This window comes from Conger conger, chromosome 16, assembly GCF_963514075.1.
Source record: "Conger conger chromosome 16, fConCon1.1, whole genome shotgun sequence".
Lineage (NCBI taxonomy): Eukaryota > Metazoa > Chordata > Actinopteri > Anguilliformes > Congridae > Conger > Conger conger.
The window spans coordinates 16,946,552-16,966,897 of NC_083775.1; the positions used below are offsets into that span (position 1 = coordinate 16,946,552).

A 20,346-nucleotide genomic window follows, 5' to 3' on the forward strand; every position below is an offset into this window, starting at 1 on the left:
TGCAGAATATTATGAATCAAATTTACCTGTAATAATGTGGAGAAATAACACAGTATGCCATTGAACTGGCTCAGCTGATTATTATGCTCTGTAATATCTCTCCCGTAAAAAGAAAAGTGATATTTTATATTTATTTACATCAAATTTAATTTAGAGTGGTGAGAGCCCTGTGTCTTTTTTTACTTTGCTTCAATAGCTCTGTACAAATATGAACCATTGTTCTGTGATTGGCTGAGTGCAGAGGCTCCTCCCTCTGCATCTCCCAGACCGGCCCCTTATATCTGGGGCCTGCAGCCTCTCCTCTCCTCACACTCCAACCTGCTCATCTCTCAGCTGGACAGTAAGGGCCGTTCACACCACACACTGACAACATGCTGGGGACACTCTGCACTCTCATCACTGTGCTCTCATGTAAGAAACTTATATTCATCTCTATTCTAAAATTTAAATGCAACTTAAATGTTTCTTATGTGAGCTTCTTATTTCCCAGGTGTGAGTGGAGTGATAGTGGTGACACAGAAGCCTCCTGTTCTGACAGTGAGTAAAGGAGATACGGCCACTATGGACTGTAACCTGGAGACTGTGACTAATCATACTGCTCACTGGTACAAGCAGGTTCCAGGTGGAGTTCCTCAGTTTGTGTTGCGTTTCTACCACCCTTGGAGCTCTCCTGAATATGGAGCTGGATTCTCCTCCACCCGTTCACATCCAATCATCAGAGTAAATCTGATTATAGATTGATAATTAATAATGTGGAGGCAGGAGACTCAGCAGTGTATTACTGTCTAACGTGGGACAGCACAGCTAAAGATAACGTATCACAGTGATTAACACCATGACAAAAACCTCTGAGCTTCACTTCTGCTTTAAAGCTGCTTCAGAAAGGAGAGAACTTCACACTCAAGAGCAGGATGTGAATTCACTCAAGCTGAACCAAGAGTCCTCAACCATATCAGTAACTGCACAAGGCCCAGAACACAGGTGTCAGAAACCTGTAGCCACAGTATCTGCTGGGTTTCCATGAGTATTGCCACCAGTGATTTCTTTCCTGCAGGATTGTGTCCCCTCCCCCTGACCCTCCCACACCAGGAGTCACACAGCGTCTATCAGCATTCACACATGGAGGAAGTGAGGGACTCTGGTGCTCTGGAGTGTCTGTACTACAGACGTCTGCAAAGCCTTACTTAGGAAACTCCACATTACACAGCCAAAACAGAGCAGTATCCACTGCCATTCACAGCTTTATTTACAGAGTCTACAACTAATAATGCAAACCGGTGGTCAATCACTAAATAAAACACCAAATAAGCACAACAACAACAGTCAGTGACGTGATCCTACAATTGGCATCTGCGGGAGCAGCATTGTGCACTGTATCTGTGCAGCCACCCAGCCAATTCAACACTTCTGCAAGTAAATGCTATTTCTGCCCCAAAAGCCCCTACCTGCTGAGACAATCAGTAACATGTCATTTACTATGTCTTCTGAAACAGAAGCTAGGACATCACATTACTGAATATTTTACTGAAGCAATCCGATTTCAGTAACTTGCTCAAGAGTGTAATTACAGTGCCTTACCTGAGAAACAAACCCACAGCTTTTGAGTTACAAGCCCATTTTCCTAAGCATTATTCTACACTAACAATCCAGTGCATAATCTCAAGTACATTTCTCACTTCAATGTTGTACAGAACATTCACTGATCCAATCCTGTATTACCCAGGGCACATAAAGCTTTCACTCTGTATAATACTGCCATTTAAATCCTGATACAAATACACATGATGTAGTATCTAAGGGGTAGATCTGACCAAGGGCGTTAATAATTATAGTTGTAGACATACAATCTATTGTATCTGCCCTGAGGTGGCTACGGTATGATCACACACTCCTATTGGTTGAATAGCAAAAGTAACTCCTCCCTCTGCATCTCCCTGACCGGCCCCTTATATCTGAGTCCTACAGCCTCTCCTCTCCTCACACCCCAACCTGCTCATCTCTCAGCTGGACAGTAAGGGCCGTTCACACCACACACTGACAACATGCTGGGGACACTCTGCACGCTCATCGCTGTGCTCTCATGTAAGTTACCAGGGTAAGATCCAGAAAAGTTTTTGTACTTTCATATGAATATGTGTTTATCCGGACTGAGGTTTGGATCAGTTGCTTTCTGTAATAATTTTAAAATATGCTCTTCTTGTGTTGACAGGTGTCAGTGGGCAGAAGGTTTTGACACAGAAACCCTCAATACTGAGTCTGACAAAAGGACAGAAGGCCACTATGGACTGTAATATTGCCCGACATGAAAATTATGTTTATTGGTACAAACAGGTTCCAGGCAGTGCTCCACAGTATATGCTGCGTTTCTACTACTCTTTCTCTCCTACATATGGAGCTGGTTTTTCCTCCACCCGCTTCACCTCCACCGCCCGGAGTAAAACAGACTATCAGTTAATAATTAGCAATGTGGAGGCAGGAGACTCAGCAGTGTATTACTGTGAGACATGGGACAGCACAGCTAGTGCAGCTGTATCACAGTGATTCACACCATGACAAAAACCTCTGAGCTTCACTTCTGCTTTAAAGCTGCTTCAGAAATCTCATTGAAGATGAGTGTTGAATTAAGACCTATTCCTGGAAGCCATTTCATCATCAGAAAATAGAATGCATGTGCAGTAGTATCTATTCCCTAATACACAAATATAGTGTATAGTACTTACTACATTTCAGATTGTTGAACTTTGGCGGGGCAGGGGCTCCTAGTAAAGAAAGTGTGTTTAGGTACTGGGCTCTTTCTGCAAAAGAAAATCCTCTTTCTCTTGGATATACCTGGCTGTGCTGTACTGTTCATTATAAGGGGAGAGTTTTCTCTTCGCCAGGCACTGAATTTTTTAAATCTCACATTTTTTAAATAAAAAAAATTTCCCCTAAACAAAGGTGGCACCCCTGGTTAAATACTTTGTGCAACCACCCCTGTGTAATGTTCCTGAGTTTATTCATGTTTATTCATGTTGTTTAGTATCATTCATATCTGGTTAATTGTTCCCATTATAGTTATTACATTTGTGATCCCCTGTGATGAGTCACTCCTCTGTCTGTGCGCTTCACTATCCGGGTGGTTTCGGTAGTTTCCAGGTTTTCAACATTTTCTTCCAGCCTCGCATTCCTTACTTCCGGCTTCTCTCGCTAGTTAATATTTCTAACTACTACCAATTTAGATATTGTACATCACTAATCATATTAATACACTTACTGTCTAACTAACAGTCACTTAAATTGGGTAGTTTAGATTTAATCATATAACTAACTTATTAGCGCATCTAATAAGTCTAACAATTCTGTTCTCCCTATCACTGATTACTTACTTAGTTTCAGCGAAGTGTTCGTGTCTGTCTCATATCTCTACATCTCCTGATCCTGTGCAATTGCCTACTCCCTCGTCCGGAGCCTTTTTTATTACGTGTTTCTTTGTGAATCCATTCCGCATTTTTGTTTCCCCCTTATTATTGTGTTATTACCCTTTCTTGTTTCCCTCTCACCTGATGTTTATTTGTTAGACCGCCCTCACTCCCATGCTCGACCTAGTTTGTCTCATTCCCCTGTGTATTTATACCTGTCCTTTTCAGTTGCACCTTGCTAGTTCATCTTGTCCTGTTTTGAGTCCCACGCCTTTTTATTCCTTCCCCCTGTTCTAGGCCCCTTATTCCCGAGTCCTTGTTTCCCAAGCCCTTGACTTTTGGCATTCCATCTGGTTTTATTGTTTTTTTGTATCTGGATGTCTGTTTATGACCCCTGCCTGCTTCCCTGGACTCTCCGCTCGTTTTTGTGGACTTTGTACCTCTGCCCTGATTTTCGATTGCCTTCCCGGTTTTGACCCATCGCCTGTTTGGATTACGCTCTGTCTGCCCCTTCATCTACCGTCATTAAAAACCTGCCATTTTTCCTCACCCCTGTGTCTGCTTCTGGATCCTCTGTCCCCCCCGCCGCGACACTCCTATTTTCCATGCTGTTCTATAGCTCCACCTTCCTATGCTATCCCTGATTACTTGCTTAGTTTCAGCAAAGTGTTTGCACCTGTTTCTTACTATCACTACGTCTCCAACTCTATGCAAATGACCACTCCCTAATCCGGAGCCGTATGTCTTACATGTGGGTCTATGAGCATCCAGTCCACGTTTTCGTCTCCCCCTGTTATTGTATCATTCCCCTATTATGTTTTCCACTCGTTGTCTATTTATTTAGCCCATCTTTCTCCTGAGCCCTGCCTAGACTGTCACCTTCCCTCATGTATTCATACCTCAGTCATGTGAACCACACATAGTAAGACTCTTATGCACACTTTTCCGCAAGGGCGGTGGCAAAGACAAGACATGGTGCTGACAACCTAGGATTATTATTATTTACTCACCAGATAAACTCCAACCTTGTCAAAAGATCTGAATGTGCAAGCAAGGAAAAACAGACATTAATCTCACAGGCTGTCTGTCTGTTGCAGAGAGAGACAGAGGAAGATTCTTAAAGCATATTTCCTAAGCACTTAATTCAGCGTACATGGTCTAATTTGTAATAGATTACAATACAAGGTTATTTTTAATCTCGTGATTGTCTTTATGTTAGCACACATTGTCAATCAAGAATCAATTAAGAAAATTACCCTCAAAGTATCTATGACGTATGCTGGAATCATTGCCCAGTGGGGAAATCCATCTATGATCAGGTCTCAACTTCCAAGCAGAGATTACCAGATTTTCTGCCAAAATTTCCTCCTACTTTCTTGAATTCATTAAGCCACTGATCTGAAATAATGTCCCTGTGTAGGTAATTACCACATGTCTCTTCAGAATTGACAGTTCTTTGGTTTTTCCCATGCTGATGGCATGATTTTTATCTCATTTTGTACTGTAGAGAAACAGGAAGTGATGGAATAACGCAATATAGATCCTGTAGTCTGAGATGAACTAAATGAGGAAAGGATTTTTTTACCAATATTACTTTGTTTGACTTTATTTAGAATACTTGTAGGGGTATCAATGATTTTGACACCTATGTCTATGTTTTTCAGAAAAAAATAGATGATTTCCAAAAAGACAACAGACATGAGATGTATTGGGATAAAAGTATATAGTATATTGTCCCATATGCATGAACATAACATATAGATTACTATCTGTGTTGAATATTATATGCAGCCTTTTTTCTTCATTTTTCTCAAGGAGCCAACAATTCAGGAGCTGACTGTACATGTGGGGTTTGTGACTGAATTAGCAGATGTGCTGTAGAGGTTTAAATGTGGGTTCTGATAGGGAATTAAGAGGGGTTGTACAGAGTTGAGTCCAAAGTGTGTTTCAGTTCCCTCTTGCTGTGTTCAAACTGAGCTGAGGTTTTTGTACGGGGGTGTGCATCATCTGTATCACTGTGGTATTCGGCCAAGGCACTAAACTGATTGTCACGGGTGAGTCTCTTTTCATTTCTCTGCAAATTATTTTCAATATGCAGATTTCAATGCCATGATGCTGTTTTGTCTGATATAAATTGTTGGATTTTAAAAGGAAGTTTAACAGTTTAATAATGAAATGCAGCTTCATTTGTTCACTGTAGAGATGCAAATTCCATGTTTCATACCAGAAACACAATATTTATTTTCTCATATTCTGATTTCAATGAATAAATATGTCTTATATTCATAAAACACAATATTTTAAATTATGATAAAAATAATAATTTTGATAAAAAATATTTGGCAAGATTAAATATGTAATGTTTGCTTTGTGTTTTAGAAAAATAACACATATGACTTTCATGAACTAATACTTTTTCATGGCAACACTAATTGACTATGCATAACAGAAATGTAGCCATTAATTCTCGAGATATAAGATCTCTGACTGATTTGTTTGAAACATTATTGATATTGACAGCCGAAAAATTGGAGCAAATTACCTGAATTATAGTAATATGAAATATCATTCCGCGGATTTTTCACTTCCATAGAACGATGTGTTGGCTATTCTAGGTTTCGGGTGTAGCAATAGAGTTTTCCTAAGGTGTGTTTAAATATAGGCTACTTACCGTTCGGTAGAGGCGCAGCAATATATAAAATTATGTTTTTCAGACTGTTGTCTTGCGCCTACACTCTCTCTCCTGCCTCCGTCCAGCGAGGAGCTGAAGACAGGAAACTCCACACTGGTGTGCCTGGCGCAGATGTCTATTGGATTCGCTGATGTCAGTTGGACATCGGACGGGAAAGCCGTTACTGGCGGCATTTTTACAAGCGCCGCCGAACAAAAATCTGACAAAAACTTCGGTTTGAGCAGCTTCTTAACCGTCAAGACTTCCGAATGGATTAGTGACCGCGTTTATGCTTGTAAAGTATCGGTCGGGTGTAAAACGTCAGAGAAAACTATCAAGAAATCTGACTGCAGCAAGTAAACTGTAGCTGTCTGACACAATTTTACTAAAATTGTATTTTGATCAGCAAGCTTTTCCATCTGTAATAGTTAAGCAACCCATTATCTGAATGGATTTACCGCAGTGGCTTAAGAATATTTCAGGAATAGACTTTCAATTGTAACATCATTTTATGCTCTTACTCCTAGAACGTGTGTTTTGGTTATATTTGTGTTTGGATTGTGTAGAGATTCAATAAAGACTTTTGCATGTTCAAGAATGTTGCAGTTTTCAGTTAAAAGTGGAGTAAATACATTATAAACAATTCAGTTTAATTTTGCAGTATCAAAAGCAGGGCTCTGGGGAAAAAAGCAGGGTTTTGCTAGTGTATTACACAGGTAACTTTATTTAACTGGTTTGTAGACTCTCTTTAAGGTGAAAGCAAAAAACTTCAGGAATGCAGTTGCACAAAATGTATGGACACATGTATCTGAGATCTGCCTGTTAGAGCAGAGTTATTACAAGTTCAAATGCATGAATTGCTTTTAATAATATTCAAATACTTGCAATAAATATTTTGAGAATATGATACACTATAAGCACTCTTCAATAGGATGTTTCTACCTGCAATGATAAAAGAAGCCACTGGGGGTAAGAGCAGCAAATGAACAATAAACCAGAAATGTGTGATGCACACACTTCCAGTACACTCACATTATAGTCACATTTCTACAACAGTCACACTGCTACAATGTAACAGAAATGTTAGAATAGGCTTGTGTGATGGATGTGCAGGGGGCAGCAAGAATGAGCTAATGATGCAGGTCCAGCCAAGCTCATCCAGCAGAGGGCAACAGAGAGACAGCCCCGCTACTGAAACACACCTGCAGGATTTACACTCTTTATTTATAGCGGCATGCAAATGAGGGAGTGATTTCAGCTCCTTTCACAGTTCAGAACCACAGCCTGCTTATAGACCTGCAGGTGTGGGGAGGGCTCAACCAGACTGCACATAATGTTGCTGGAACTTTGTGACAACATTTCCATATTGCTACAGAAACCTTATCACAATGCCGGCTGTTACGGAACCGCATGGATGGGACAGGGAGAGCAGTATATAACTTTCTCACAAAGTGTCTGTCACATAGTAAGAACATTGTTACACTGGTATGACTAAAATAAAATAATGTCAATTTGTGAAGAGTTTGAGGGGTTTGCCAGTATGAATGCAATGTGATGCTGATATTTGCACAATGTTGCAACAACATTTCACATCAGGCCGGTTGCATGCTCTATGCAAGGGAGGCTAAAGCCAGCACAGACTCTGGACATACACAAGCTGTGTGTCGACATACCACATGCAGCCACTGGAACAGGGAGCAGAGATACAGGAAGCTGTGCTCATCACATCTGGGGATTTACAGTCACTGGAGGGGCAGTGGTACTTCCTTTAAATATAATCTGATTGTGTGGGGTTTATTGGGAAAGAGGTTATTGGGGTGAATGTGGTCACTTCTGCCTGCTGTTGCAGACTCAATGCTGCCATTGTGAGTGGATGGGTCTCATTAACATCAGTCCCTGAGCTCCTTTAAAAACCTGTGGGACAGAGAGCAGAGAGGATGGGCAATGCACACACACCTGCTACACTTCTGCGCAGCCATAGGATCTCTGGAGAAGAATTAATTCACAAAAATGTTCACTAGACTGTGAGATAGGTGCTGCCAGCAAATTAATATTCAGAGAATGAAGGATTCTTTACTGCTGTGATTGGGTGAGTGCAGAGGCTCCTCCCACTGCATCTCCCTGACCGGCCCCTTATATCTGAGGCCTGCAGCCTCTCCTCTCCTCACACTCCAACCTGCTCATCTCTCAGCTGGACAGTAAGGGCCGTTCACACCACACACTGACAACATGCTGGGGACACTCTGCACTCTCATCGCTGTGCTCTCATGTAAGTTACCAGGGTAAGATCCAGAAAAGTTACATATTTTTGTATTTTCATTTAAATATGTGTTTATCCGGACTGAGGTTTGGATCAGTTGCTTTCTGTTATAATTTTAAAACATGCTCTTCTTGTGTTGACAGGTGTCAGTGGGCAGAAGGTTTTGACACAGAAACCCTCAATGCTGAGTCTGACAAAAGGACAGAAGGCCACTTTGGACTGTAATATTGCCCGAGATGAAGCTTATGTTTCTTGGTACAAGCAGGTTCCAGGCAGTGCTCCACAGTATATACTGTATTTCTACTACTCTGAGAGCTCTCCTACATATGGAGCTGGTTTCTCCTCCACCCGCTTCACCTCCACCACCCAGAGTAACACAGACTATCAGTTAATAATTAGCAATGTGGAGGCAGGAGACTCAGCAGTGTATTACTGTGGGACATGGGACAGCACAGCTAGTGCAGCTGTATCACAGTGATTCACACCATGACAAAAACCTCCGAGCTTCACTTCTGCTTTAAAGCTGGTTCAAAAATCTCATTGAAGATGAGTGTTTTCTCCAGTTGAATGAAGACCTCCTATTCCTGGAAGCCATTTCATCATCATAAAATAGTATGAATGTGCAATAGTATCTATTCCCCAATACACAAATATACTGTATAGTACTTACTACATTTCAGATTGTTGAGCTTTATTGGGGCAGGGGCTCCTAGTAAAAAAAGTGTGTTTAGGTACTGGGCTCTTTCTGCAAAAGAAAATCCTCTTTCTCTTGGATACACCTGGCTGTGCTGTACTGCTCATTATGAGGGGAGAATGTTCTCTTCGCCAGGCACTGAATTAAGAAAGCTCTCACATTTTTTCAATAAAAAATATATTTCCCCTAAACAAAGGTGGCACCCTTGGTTTAATACTTTGTGCAACCACCACTGTGTAATGTTCCTGAGTTTATTCATGTTTATTCTTGTTTAGTATCATTCATATCTGGTTTATTGTTCCCATTATAGTTATTACATTCGTGATCCCCTGTGATGTCCGTGTCTGAATGTTTCTGAGGGAGTCACTCCCTGCCTGTGCGCTTCACTATCCGGGTGGTTTCGGTAGTTTCAGGGTTTTCAACATTTTCTTCCAGCCTCGTATTCCTTACCTCCGGCTTCTCTCGCTAGTTAATGTTGTAAAGTACGATATTTCTAATTACTACCAATTTAGATATTGTACAGAACTAATCATATTAATACACTTACTGTCTGTCTAACTAACAAACTAACAGTTGCTTAAATAGGGTAGTTTAGATTTAATCACGTAACTAACTTACTAGCGCATCTCCAGTTTCAATTCTGTTCTGTAATTCCCCCTCCCTATTCTATCACTGATTACTTACTTAGTTTCAGCGAAGTGTTCACACCTGTGTCTCGTATCTCTACATCTCCTGATCCTGTGCAATTGCCTACTCCCTCGTCCGGAGCCATTTTTATTACGTGTGTCTTTGTGAATCCATTCCGCATTTTTGTTTCCCCTTCGTTATTGTGTTATTACCCTTTCATGTGGCACTCTCAACTGATGTTTATTTGTTAGACCGCCCTCACTCCCATGCCCTTCCTAGTTTGTCTCATTCCCCTGTGTATTTATACCTGTCCTTTTCAGTTGCACCTTGCTAGTTCATCTTGTCCTGATTTGAGTCCCAAGCACTTTTATTCATTCACCCTGTTCTAGGCCCCTTATTCCTGAGTCCTTGTTTCCCAAGCCCTTGCCTTTGTGGCATTCCATCTGGTTTTATTGTTTTTTTGTATCTGGATATCTGTTCACGACCCCTGCCTGCTTCCCTGGACTCTCCGCTCATTTTTGTGGACTTTGTACCTCTGCCCTGATTTTCGATTGCCTTCCCGGTTTTGACCCATCGCCTGTTTGGATTACGCTCTGTCTGCCCCTTCATCTACCGTCATTAAAAACCTGCCATTTTTCCTCACCCCTGTGTCTGCTTCTGGTTCCTCTGTCCCCCCCGCCGCGACACTCCTATTTTCCATGCTGTTCTATAGCTCCGCCTTCCTATGCTATCCCTGATTACTTGCTTAGTTTCAGCAAAGTGTTTGCACCTGTTTCTTACTATCACTACCAACTCCAACTCTATGCAAATGTCCACTCCCTAATCCGGAGCCGTATGTCTTACATGTGGGTCTATGTGCATCCAGTCCACGTTTTCGTCTCCCCCTGTTATTGTAGCATTCCCCTATTATGTTTTCCACTCGTTTTCTATTTGTTTAGCCCACCTTTCTCCTGAGCCCTGCCTACACTGTCACCTTCCCTCATGTATTCATACCTCAGTCATGTGAACCACACATAGTAAGACTCTTATACGCACTTTTCTTTGGTCTTTCCCATGCTGATGGCATTCGTGTTACCTAATTTTTTACTCTAGGGAAACAGGAAGTGATGGTATAACACAATATAGTTCCTGTAGAGTGAGATGAACTTAATGAGGAAGGGACTTGTTGCCAATATTACTTTGTTTGATTTTATTTACAATACTTGTATATATTTTCAATAATTTTGACACCTACGCCTATGTTTTTTAGAAAAAAATAGATGACTTCCAAAAAGAAAACAGACAGGAGATGTATTGGAATAAAAGTATATCGTATATTTTCCCAAATGCACGAACATAACATACAGTGGTCTGAAAAAGTGTTTGCCCCCTTCCTGATTTCTTATTTTTTTGCATGTTTGTCACACTTAAATGTTTCAGATCATCAAACAAATTTAAATATTATTCAGACAACACAAGTAAACACAAAATGCAGTTTTTAAATGAAGGCTTTTATTATTAAAGGAGAAAAAAAATCCAAACCTACATGGCCCTGTGTGAAAAAGTGATTACCCCCCCTGTTAAAACATAACTTAACTGTGGTTTATCAAACCTGAGTTCAATTTCTCTAGCCACACCCAGGCCTGATTACTGCCACACCTGTTCTCAATCAAGAAATCACTTAAATAGGACCAGCCTGACAAAGTGAAGTAGACCAAATGATCCTCAAAAGCTAGACATCATGCCGAGATCTAAAGAAATTCAGGAACAAATGAGAAAGAAAGTAATTGAGATCTATCAGTCTGGAAGAGGTTATAAAGCCATTTCTAAAGCTTTGGGACTCCAGCGAACCACAGTGAGAGCCATTATCCACAAATGGCGAAAACATGGAACATGGAACAGTGGTGAACCTTCCCAGGAGTGGCCGGCCGACCAAAATTACCCCACGAGCGCAGTGACGACTCATCCAAGAGGTCACAAAAGACCCCACAACAACATCCAAAGAACTGCAGGCCTCACTTGCCTCAGTTAAGGTCAGTGTTCATGACTCCACCATAAGAAAGAGACTGGGCAAAAATGGCCTGCATGGCAGAGTTCCAAGACGAAAACCACTGCTGAGCAAAAAGAACATTAAGGCTCGTCTCAATTTTGCCAGAAAACATCTTGATGATCCCCAAGACTTTTGGGAAAATACTCTGTGGTCTGACGAGACAAAAGCTGAACTTTTTGGAAGGTGTGTGTCCCATTACATCTGGCGTAAAAGTAACACCGCATTTCAGAAAAAGAACATCATACCAACAGTAAAATATGGTGTGGTAGTGTGATGGTCTGGGGCTGTTTTGCTGCTTCAGGACCTGGAAGACTTGCTGCGATAAATGGAACCATGAATTCTGCTGTCTACCAAAAAATCCTGAAGGAGAATGTCCGGCCATCTGTTTGTAACCTCAAGCTGAAACGAACTTGGGTTCTGCAGCAGGACAATGATCCAAAACACACCAGCAAGTCCACCTCTGAATGGCTGAAGAAAACAAAATAAAGACTTTGGAGTGACCTAGTCAAAGTCCTGACCTGAATCCTATTGAGATGCTGTGGCATGACCTTAAAAAGGCGGTTCATGCTCTAAAACCCTCCAATGTGGCTGAATTACAACAATTCTGCAAAGATAAGTGGGCCAAAATTCCTCCACAGCGCTGTAAGAGACTCATTGCAAGTTATTGCAAACGCTTGATTAAGTTAAGTTATGTTTTAACAGGGGGGGTAATCACTTTTTCACACAGGGCCATGTAGGTTTGGATTTTTTTTCTTCCTTAATAATAAAAACCTTCATTTAAAAACTGCATTTTGTGTTTACTTGTGTTGTCTTTGAATAATATTTAAATTTGTTTGATCTGAAACATTTAACTGTGACAAACATGAACAAAAATAAGAACTCAGGAAGGGAGATGTCTTGGTGGCGCAGCCTGTAGAGCACTAACCATATGCTCATTACGAACCGTGACGTCAGCGGTTCGAATCTGACTGTCTGACATTTGTCGCATGTCTTTCCCTCTCTCTTGCTCCCATTCTTCCTGTCTCTCTATACTATACTGTCCAATAAAGCTGAAAAAGGCCAAAAAAAAAAAAAATTCAGGAATAGACCTTCAATTGTAACATCATTTTATGCTCTTACTCCTAGAACGTGTTTTTTGGTTATATTTGTGTTTGGATTGTGTAGAGATTCAATAAAGACTTTTGCATGTTCAAGAATGTTGCAGTTTTCAGTTAAAAGTGGAGTAAATACATTATAAACAATTTTACAGTATCAAAAGCAGGGCTCTGGGGAAAAAGCAGGGTTTTGCTAGTGTGTTACACAGGTAACTTTATTTACCTGGTTTGTAGACTCTCTTTAAGGTGAAAACAAAAAACAGCAGACCCATGACTCTTCAGGAATGCAGTTGCACAAAATGTCTGGACAAATGTATCTGAGATCTGCCTGTTAGAGCAGAGTTATTACAAGTTCAAATGCATTAATTGCTTTTAATAATATTCAAATACTTGCAATAAATATTTTGTGAATATGAAACACGATAAGCAGAAGAAGACCACTGTTCAATAGGATGTTTCTACCTGCACTGATTAAAGAAGCCACTGGGGGAAAGAGCAGTAAATGAACAATAAGCCTGAAATGGGTGATGCACACTCCCTTCCAGTACACTCACATTACAGTCACATTACTACAACAGTCACACTGCTACAATGTAACAGAAATGTTACAATAGGCTTGTGTGATGGATGTGCAGGGGGCAGCAAGAATGAGCTGATGCTGAAGGTCCAGCCAAGCTCATCCAGCAGAGGGCGAAAGAGAGACAGCCCCGCTACTGAAACACACCTGCAGGATTCACACTCTTTATTTATAGCGGCATGCAAATGAGGGAGTGATTTCAGCTCCTTTCACAGTTCAGATCCACAGCCCCATGTCTGCTTATAGACCTGCATGTGAGGAGGGCTCAACCAGACTGCACATAATGTTGCTGGAACTTTGTGACAACATTTCCATATTGCCACAGAAACCTCATCATAATGCCGTCTGTTACAGAACCGCGTGGATGGGACAGGGAGAACAGTATATAACTTTCTCACAAAGTGTCTTTCAAATAATAACAACATTGTTACACTGGTATGACTAAAGTAAAATAATGTCAATTTGTGAAGAGTTTGAGGGGTGTGCCAGTATGAATGTAATGTGATGCTGATATTTGCACAATGTTGCAACAGCATTTCACATCAGGCCGGTTACATACTCTATGCAAGCGAGGCAAAAGCCAGCACAGACTCTGGACATACACAAGCTGTGTATTTACATACCACATGCAGCCACTGGAACAGGGAGCAGAGATACAGGAAGCTGTGCTCATCACATCTGGGGATTTACAGTCACTGGAGGGGCAGTGGTACTTCCTTTAAATATAATCTGATTGTGTGGGGTTAATTGGGAAAGAGGTTATTGGGATGAATGTGGTCACTCCTACCTGCTGTTGCAGACTCCATGTCGCCATTGTGAGTGGGTGTGTCTCATTAAAAACAGTCCCTGAGCTCCTTTAAAAACCTGTGGGACAGAGAGCAGAGAGGATGGACAATGCACACACACCTGCTACACTTCTGCGCAGCCATAGGATCTCTGGAGAAGAATTAATTCACAAAAATGTTCACTAGACTGTGAGATAGGTGCTGCCACCAAATTAATATTCACAGAATGAAGGATTGCTGTGATTGGGTGAGTGCAGAGGCTCCTCCCTCTACATCTCCCTGACTGGCCCCTTATATCTGGGGCCTGCAGCCTCTCCTCACACTCCAACCTGCTCATCTCTCAGCTGGACAGTAAGGGCCGTTCACACCACACACTGACAACATGCTGGGGACACTCTGCACTCTCATCGCTGTGCTCTCATGTAAGAAACGGCTAATGATCCGAACAACTATCTTAAATATTTAATTGATTTAAGAACATTCAATATTGCTAAATAAGATGTTAGCATGAAATTGAATATGATTTTCATGATCTCACAAAAGCATTTCATTACCCAGGTGTGAGTGGAGTGACAGTGGTGACACAGAAGCCTCCTGTTCTGACAGTGAGTAAAGGAGATACAGCCACTATGGACTGTAACCTGGGGACTGTGACTGGTAGTGCTGCTCGCTGGTATAAGCAGGTTCCAGGTGGAGCTCCTCAGTTTGTGTTGTATTACCACCTCACTCACAGCTCTCCCACATATGGAGCTGGATTCTCCTCCAGTCACTTCTCTTCTAAATGTCAAACTAATTCTGACTGTCAGTTAATAATTAAAAATGTGGAGGCAGGAAACTCAGCAGTGTATTATTGTAAAACTTGGGACAGCTCTGTGAGTGAGTACGTATCACAGTGATTCACACCATGACAAAAACCTCTGAGCTTCACTTCTGCTTTAAAGCTGCTTCAGAAAGGAGAGAACTTCACACTCAGAGCAGGATGTGAATTCACTCAAGCTGAACCAGGAGTCCTCAACCATGTCAGTAACTGCACAAGGCCCAGATCACAGGTGTCAGAAACCTGTGGCCACAGTATCTGCTGGGTTTCCATGATTAGTGCCCCAAGTGATTTCTTTCCTGCAGGATTGTGTCCCCTCCCCCTGGAATGGAATATCTGAGAAATGTCTTTCTTAACGTCTCAAAAGCCTTTCTTAGGAGACTCCACATTACACAGACAAAGCAAAGCAGTACCCACAGCCATTAACAGCTTTATTTACCGAGTCTACAACTTATAATGAAAATGCAAACTGGTGGTCAATCACCAAAAAAATACCAAATCAGCACAACAGCCAGTGACGTGCTCCATAATTGGCATCTGGGGGAGCAGCATTGTGCACTGTATCTGACAGGCCAGCCAATTCAAGACTTCTGCAAGCAAATGCTATTTCTGCCCCAAAAACCCCTACCTGCTGTGACAATCAGTAACATGTCATTTACTATTTCTTCAAAAACAGAAGGGTGTAATTGCAGTGCCTTACCTGGGAATCAAACCCACAGCTTTTGAGTTACAAGCCCATTTTCCTAAGCATTATTCTACACTAATAATCCAGTTCATAATCTTAAATACATGTCTCTCTATAATGTTGAACAGAACATTCACTGATGAAATCCTGTATTACACAGGGCACACAAAGCTTTCACTCTGTCCAAATTTTCCCATTTAAATCCTGATACAAATACATATGATTTAGTATATAAAGGGTAGATCTGACCAAGGGCCTTAATAATTATATTTGTAGACATATAATATATCTATTTTATCTACCCTGAGGTGGCTACGGTATGATCACACACTCCTATTAGTTGAATAGCAAAAGTAACTCCTCCCTCCCCATCTCCCTGACCGGCCCCTTATATTTGAGTCCTGCAGCCTCTCCTCTTCTCACACTCCAACCTGCTCATCTCTCAGCTGGACAGTAAGGGCCGTTCACACCACACACTGACAACATGCTGGGGACACTCTGCACTCTCATCGCTGTGCTCTCATGTAAGTTACCAGGGTAAGATCCTGAAAAGTTACATATTTTTGTATTTTCATTTGAATATGTGTTTATCCGGACTGAGGATTGGATCAGTTGCTTTCTGTAATCATTTTAAAATATGCTCTTCTTGTGTTGGCAGATGTCAGTGGGCAGAAGGTTTTGACACAGAAACCCTCTATGCTGAGTCTGACAAAAGGACAGAAGGCCACTTTGGACTGTAATATTGCCCAAGATTACACTTATGTTTCTTGGTACAAGCAGGTTCCAGGCAGTGCTCCACAGTATATGCTGCGTTTCTACTACTCTCACAGCTCTTCTACATATGGAGCTGGTTTCTCCTCCCCCCGCTTCACCTCCACCACCCAGAGTAACACAGACTATCAGTTAATAATTAGCAATGTGGAGGCAGGAGACTCAGCAGTGTATTACTGTGGGACATGGGACAGCACAGCTAATGCAGGCGTATCACAGTGATTCACACCATGACAAAAACCTCTGAGCTTCACTTCTGCTTTAAAGCTGCTTCAAAAATCTCATTGAAGATGAGTGTTTTCTCCAGTTGAATGAAGACCTCCTATTCCTGGAAGCCATTTCATCATCATAAAATAGTATGAATGTGCAATAGTATCTATTCCCCAATACACAAATATACTGTATACTTACTACATTTCAGATTGTTGAGCTTTAGTGGGGCAGGGGCTCCTAGTAAAAAAAAGTGTGTTTAGGTACTGGGCTCTTTCTGCAAAAGAAAATCCTCTTTCTCTTGGATACACCTGGCTGTGCTGTACTGATCCTCATAAAGGGAGAATGTTCTCTTCGCCAGGCACTGAATTAAGAAAGCTCTCACATTTTTTCAATAAAAAATATATTTCCCCTAAACAAAGGTGGCACCCTTGGTTTAATACTTTGTGCAACCACCACTGTGTAATGTTCCTGAGTTTATTCATGTTTATTCTTGTTTAGTAGCATTCATATCTGGTTTATTGTTCCCATTATAGTTATTACATTTGTCCCCTGTGATGTCCGTGTCTGAATGTTTCTGAGCCTGAGTCACTCCCCTGTCTGTGCGCTTCACTATCCGGGTGGTTTCGGTAGTTTCCAGGTTTTCAACATTTTCTTCCAGCCTCGTATTCCTTACCTCCGGCTTCTCTCGCTAGTTAATGTTGTAAAGTACGATATTTCTAATTACTACCAATTTAGCCGCAACACTCCTATTTTCCATGCTGTTCTATAGCTCCACCTTCCTATGCTATCCCTGATTACTTGCTTAGTTTCAATGAAGTGTTTGCATCTGTTTCTTACTATCACTACATCTCCAACTCTATGCAAATGTCCACTCCCTAATCCGGAGCCGTATGTCTTACATGTGGGTCTATGTGCATCCAGTCCACGTTTTCGTCTCCCCCTGTTATTGTATCATTCCCCTTTTATGTTTTCCACTCGTTGTCTATTTGTTTAGCCCACCTTTCTCCCGAGCCCTGCCTAGACTGTCACCTTCCCTCATGTATTCATACCTCAGTCATGTGAACCACACATAGTAAGACTCTTATGCACACTTTTCCGCAAGGGCGGTGGCAAAGACAAAACATGGTGCTGACAACCTATGATTATTATTATTTACTCACCAGATAAACTCCAACCTTGTCAAAAGATCTGAATGTGCAAGCAAGGAAAAACAGACATTAATCTCACAGGCTGCCTGTCTGTTTCAGAGAGAGACAGAGGAAGATTCTGAAAGCATATTTCCTAAGCACTTAATTCAGCGTACATGGTCTAACATGTAATAGATTACAATAAAAGGTTATTTTTAATCTTGTGATTGTCTTCATGATAGCACACATTGTCAATTAATAATCAATTAAGAAAATTAGCTTTAAAGTATCTATGACGTATGCTGGAATCATTGCCCAGTACATCTATGATCAGGTCTCAACTTCCTAGCAGAGATGACCAGAATTTCCTCCTACTTTGTTGAATTCATTATACATTACATTACATTATTGGCATTTGGCAGACGCTCTTATCGAGCGCGACGTACAGTTGATTAGACTATGCAGGAGACAATCCTCCCCTGGAGCAATGCAGGGTTAAGGGCCTTGCTCAAGGGCCCAACGGCTGTGTGGATATTATTGTGGCTACACTGGGATTAGAGCCATGAACCTTGTGTGTCCTAATCCTTTACCTTAAACCACTACGCTACAGGCCGCCCCATTATACCACTGATCTGAAATAATGTCCCTGTGTAGGTAATTACCAGAATTGACAGTTTTTTGGTTTTTCCCATGCTGATGGCATGCTTGTTACCTCATTTTTTACTCTCGGGAAACAGGAAGTGATGGGATAATACAATATAGTTCCTGTAGACTGAGATGAACTTAATGAGGAAAGGATTTTTTGCCAATATTACTTTTTTGACTGTATTTAGAATACTTGTAGGGGTATCAATAATTTTGACACCTACACCTATGTTTTTAAGAAAAAAATAGATTACTTCCAAAAAGAAAACAGGCATGAGATGTATTGGAATAAAGTCTATAGTATATTTTCCCATTTGCATGAACATAACATATCGATTACTATCTGTGTTGAATATTATATGCAGCCCTTTTTCTTCATTTTTATCAAGGAGCCAACAATTCAGGAGCTGACTGTACATGTGAGGTTTGTTACTGAATTAACAGATGTGCTGTAGAGGATTAAATGTGGGTTCTGATAGGGAATTATGAGGAGTTGTACAGAGTTGAGTCCAAAGTGTGTTTCAGTTCCCTCTTGCTGTGTTCAAACTGAGCTGAGGTTTTTGTACGGGGGTGTGCATCATCTGTATCACTGTGGTATTCGGCCAAGGCACTAAACTGATTATCACGGGTAAGTGTCTTTTCATTTCTCTGCAAATTATTTTCGATATGCAGATTTCAATGCCATAATGCTGTTTTGTCTGATATAAATTGTTAGATTTTAAAAGTTGAACAGTTTAATAACCAAATGCAGTTTTATCTGTTACAATGCACTGTTGAGATGCAAATTCCATGCTTCATACCAGAAAGACAATCTTTATTTTCTCCTTTTCTGATTTCAATTCATAAATATGTCTCATTCATGAAATGCAATATTTTTAATTATTCATTCTTTTTGAAAAAAATATTTCCTGTAATATTTTCTGGCAAGATTTGCTATGAATGAAATGTTTGCTTTGTGTTTTAGAAAAATAACATCACTTTTATGAACTAATATTTTTTCATGGCAACACTTATTGACTATGCATAACAGAAATGTAGCCATTCATTCTCGAGATATAAGATCTCTGACTGATTTGTTTGAAACATTATTGATATTGCCAGCCGAAACATTGACCTTAATTATAGTAATATGAAATATCATTCCGTGGATTTTTCACTTCCACAGATGAAATGTTAGGTTGGAAATGTTGTTTCGATTTGTTGACTATTCATAGGCTATTCTAGGTTTCGGGTGTAGCAATTTAGTTTTCCTAAGGTGTGTTTAAATATAGGCTACTTACCGTTCGATAGAGGCGCAGCCTGTTAATGAACCCAATATCTTAATTTTTATGTTTTTCAGACTCTTCTCTTGCTGCGCCTACACTCTCTCTCCTGCCTCCGTCCAGCGAGGATCTGAAGACAGGAAAATCCACACTGGTGTGCCTGGCGCAGATGTCTGTTGGATTCGCTGATGTCAGTTGGACATCGGACGGGAAAGCCGTTACTGGCGGCATTTTTACAAGCGCCACCGAACAGAAATCCGACAAAAACTTCGGTTTGAGCAGTTTCTTAACCGTCATGACTTCCGAATGGATTAGTGACAGCGTTTATGCTTGTAAAGTATCGGTCGGGTCTAAAACGTCAGAGAAAACTATCAAGAAATCAGACTGCCGCAAGTAAACTGTAGCTGTCTTTACTAAAATTGTATTTTTATCAGCAAGCTTTTCCATCTGTAATAGTCAAGCAACCCATTATCTGAATGGATTTACTGCAGTGCCTAAAGAATATTTCAGGAATAGACTTTCAATTGTAACATCATTTTATGCTCTTACTCCTAGAACGTGTGTTTTGGTTATATTTGTGTTTGGATTGTGTAGAGATTCAATAAAGGCTTTTGCATGTTCAAGAATGTTGCAGTTTTCAATTAAAAGTGGAGTAAATACATTATAAACAATGAAGTTTAATTTTGCAGTA

At 40.8% G+C, this 20,346-nt stretch overlaps 1 protein-coding gene and 1 pseudogene across 1 annotated transcript; both read left to right on the forward strand.

Moving 5' to 3' along the window:
• The first annotated feature begins 319 nt into the window (after positions 1-319).
• Positions 320-6,667, forward strand: LOC133114533 (immunoglobulin kappa light chain-like; annotated as a pseudogene).
• A 1,573-nt stretch (positions 6,668-8,240) lies between these two features.
• On the forward strand, positions 8,241-20,059 carry LOC133114534 (immunoglobulin lambda-1 light chain-like). Its single transcript, XM_061224022.1, has 5 exons — positions 8,241-8,338; positions 8,473-8,783; positions 16,353-16,363; positions 18,987-19,021; positions 19,733-20,059. Exons 1-5 carry the CDS (start codon positions 8,299-8,301, stop codon positions 20,050-20,052), a joined length of 717 nt encoding a protein of 238 aa, XP_061080006.1. The 5' UTR covers positions 8,241-8,298; the 3' UTR covers positions 20,053-20,059.
• The last annotated feature ends 287 nt before the right edge of the window (positions 20,060-20,346 follow it).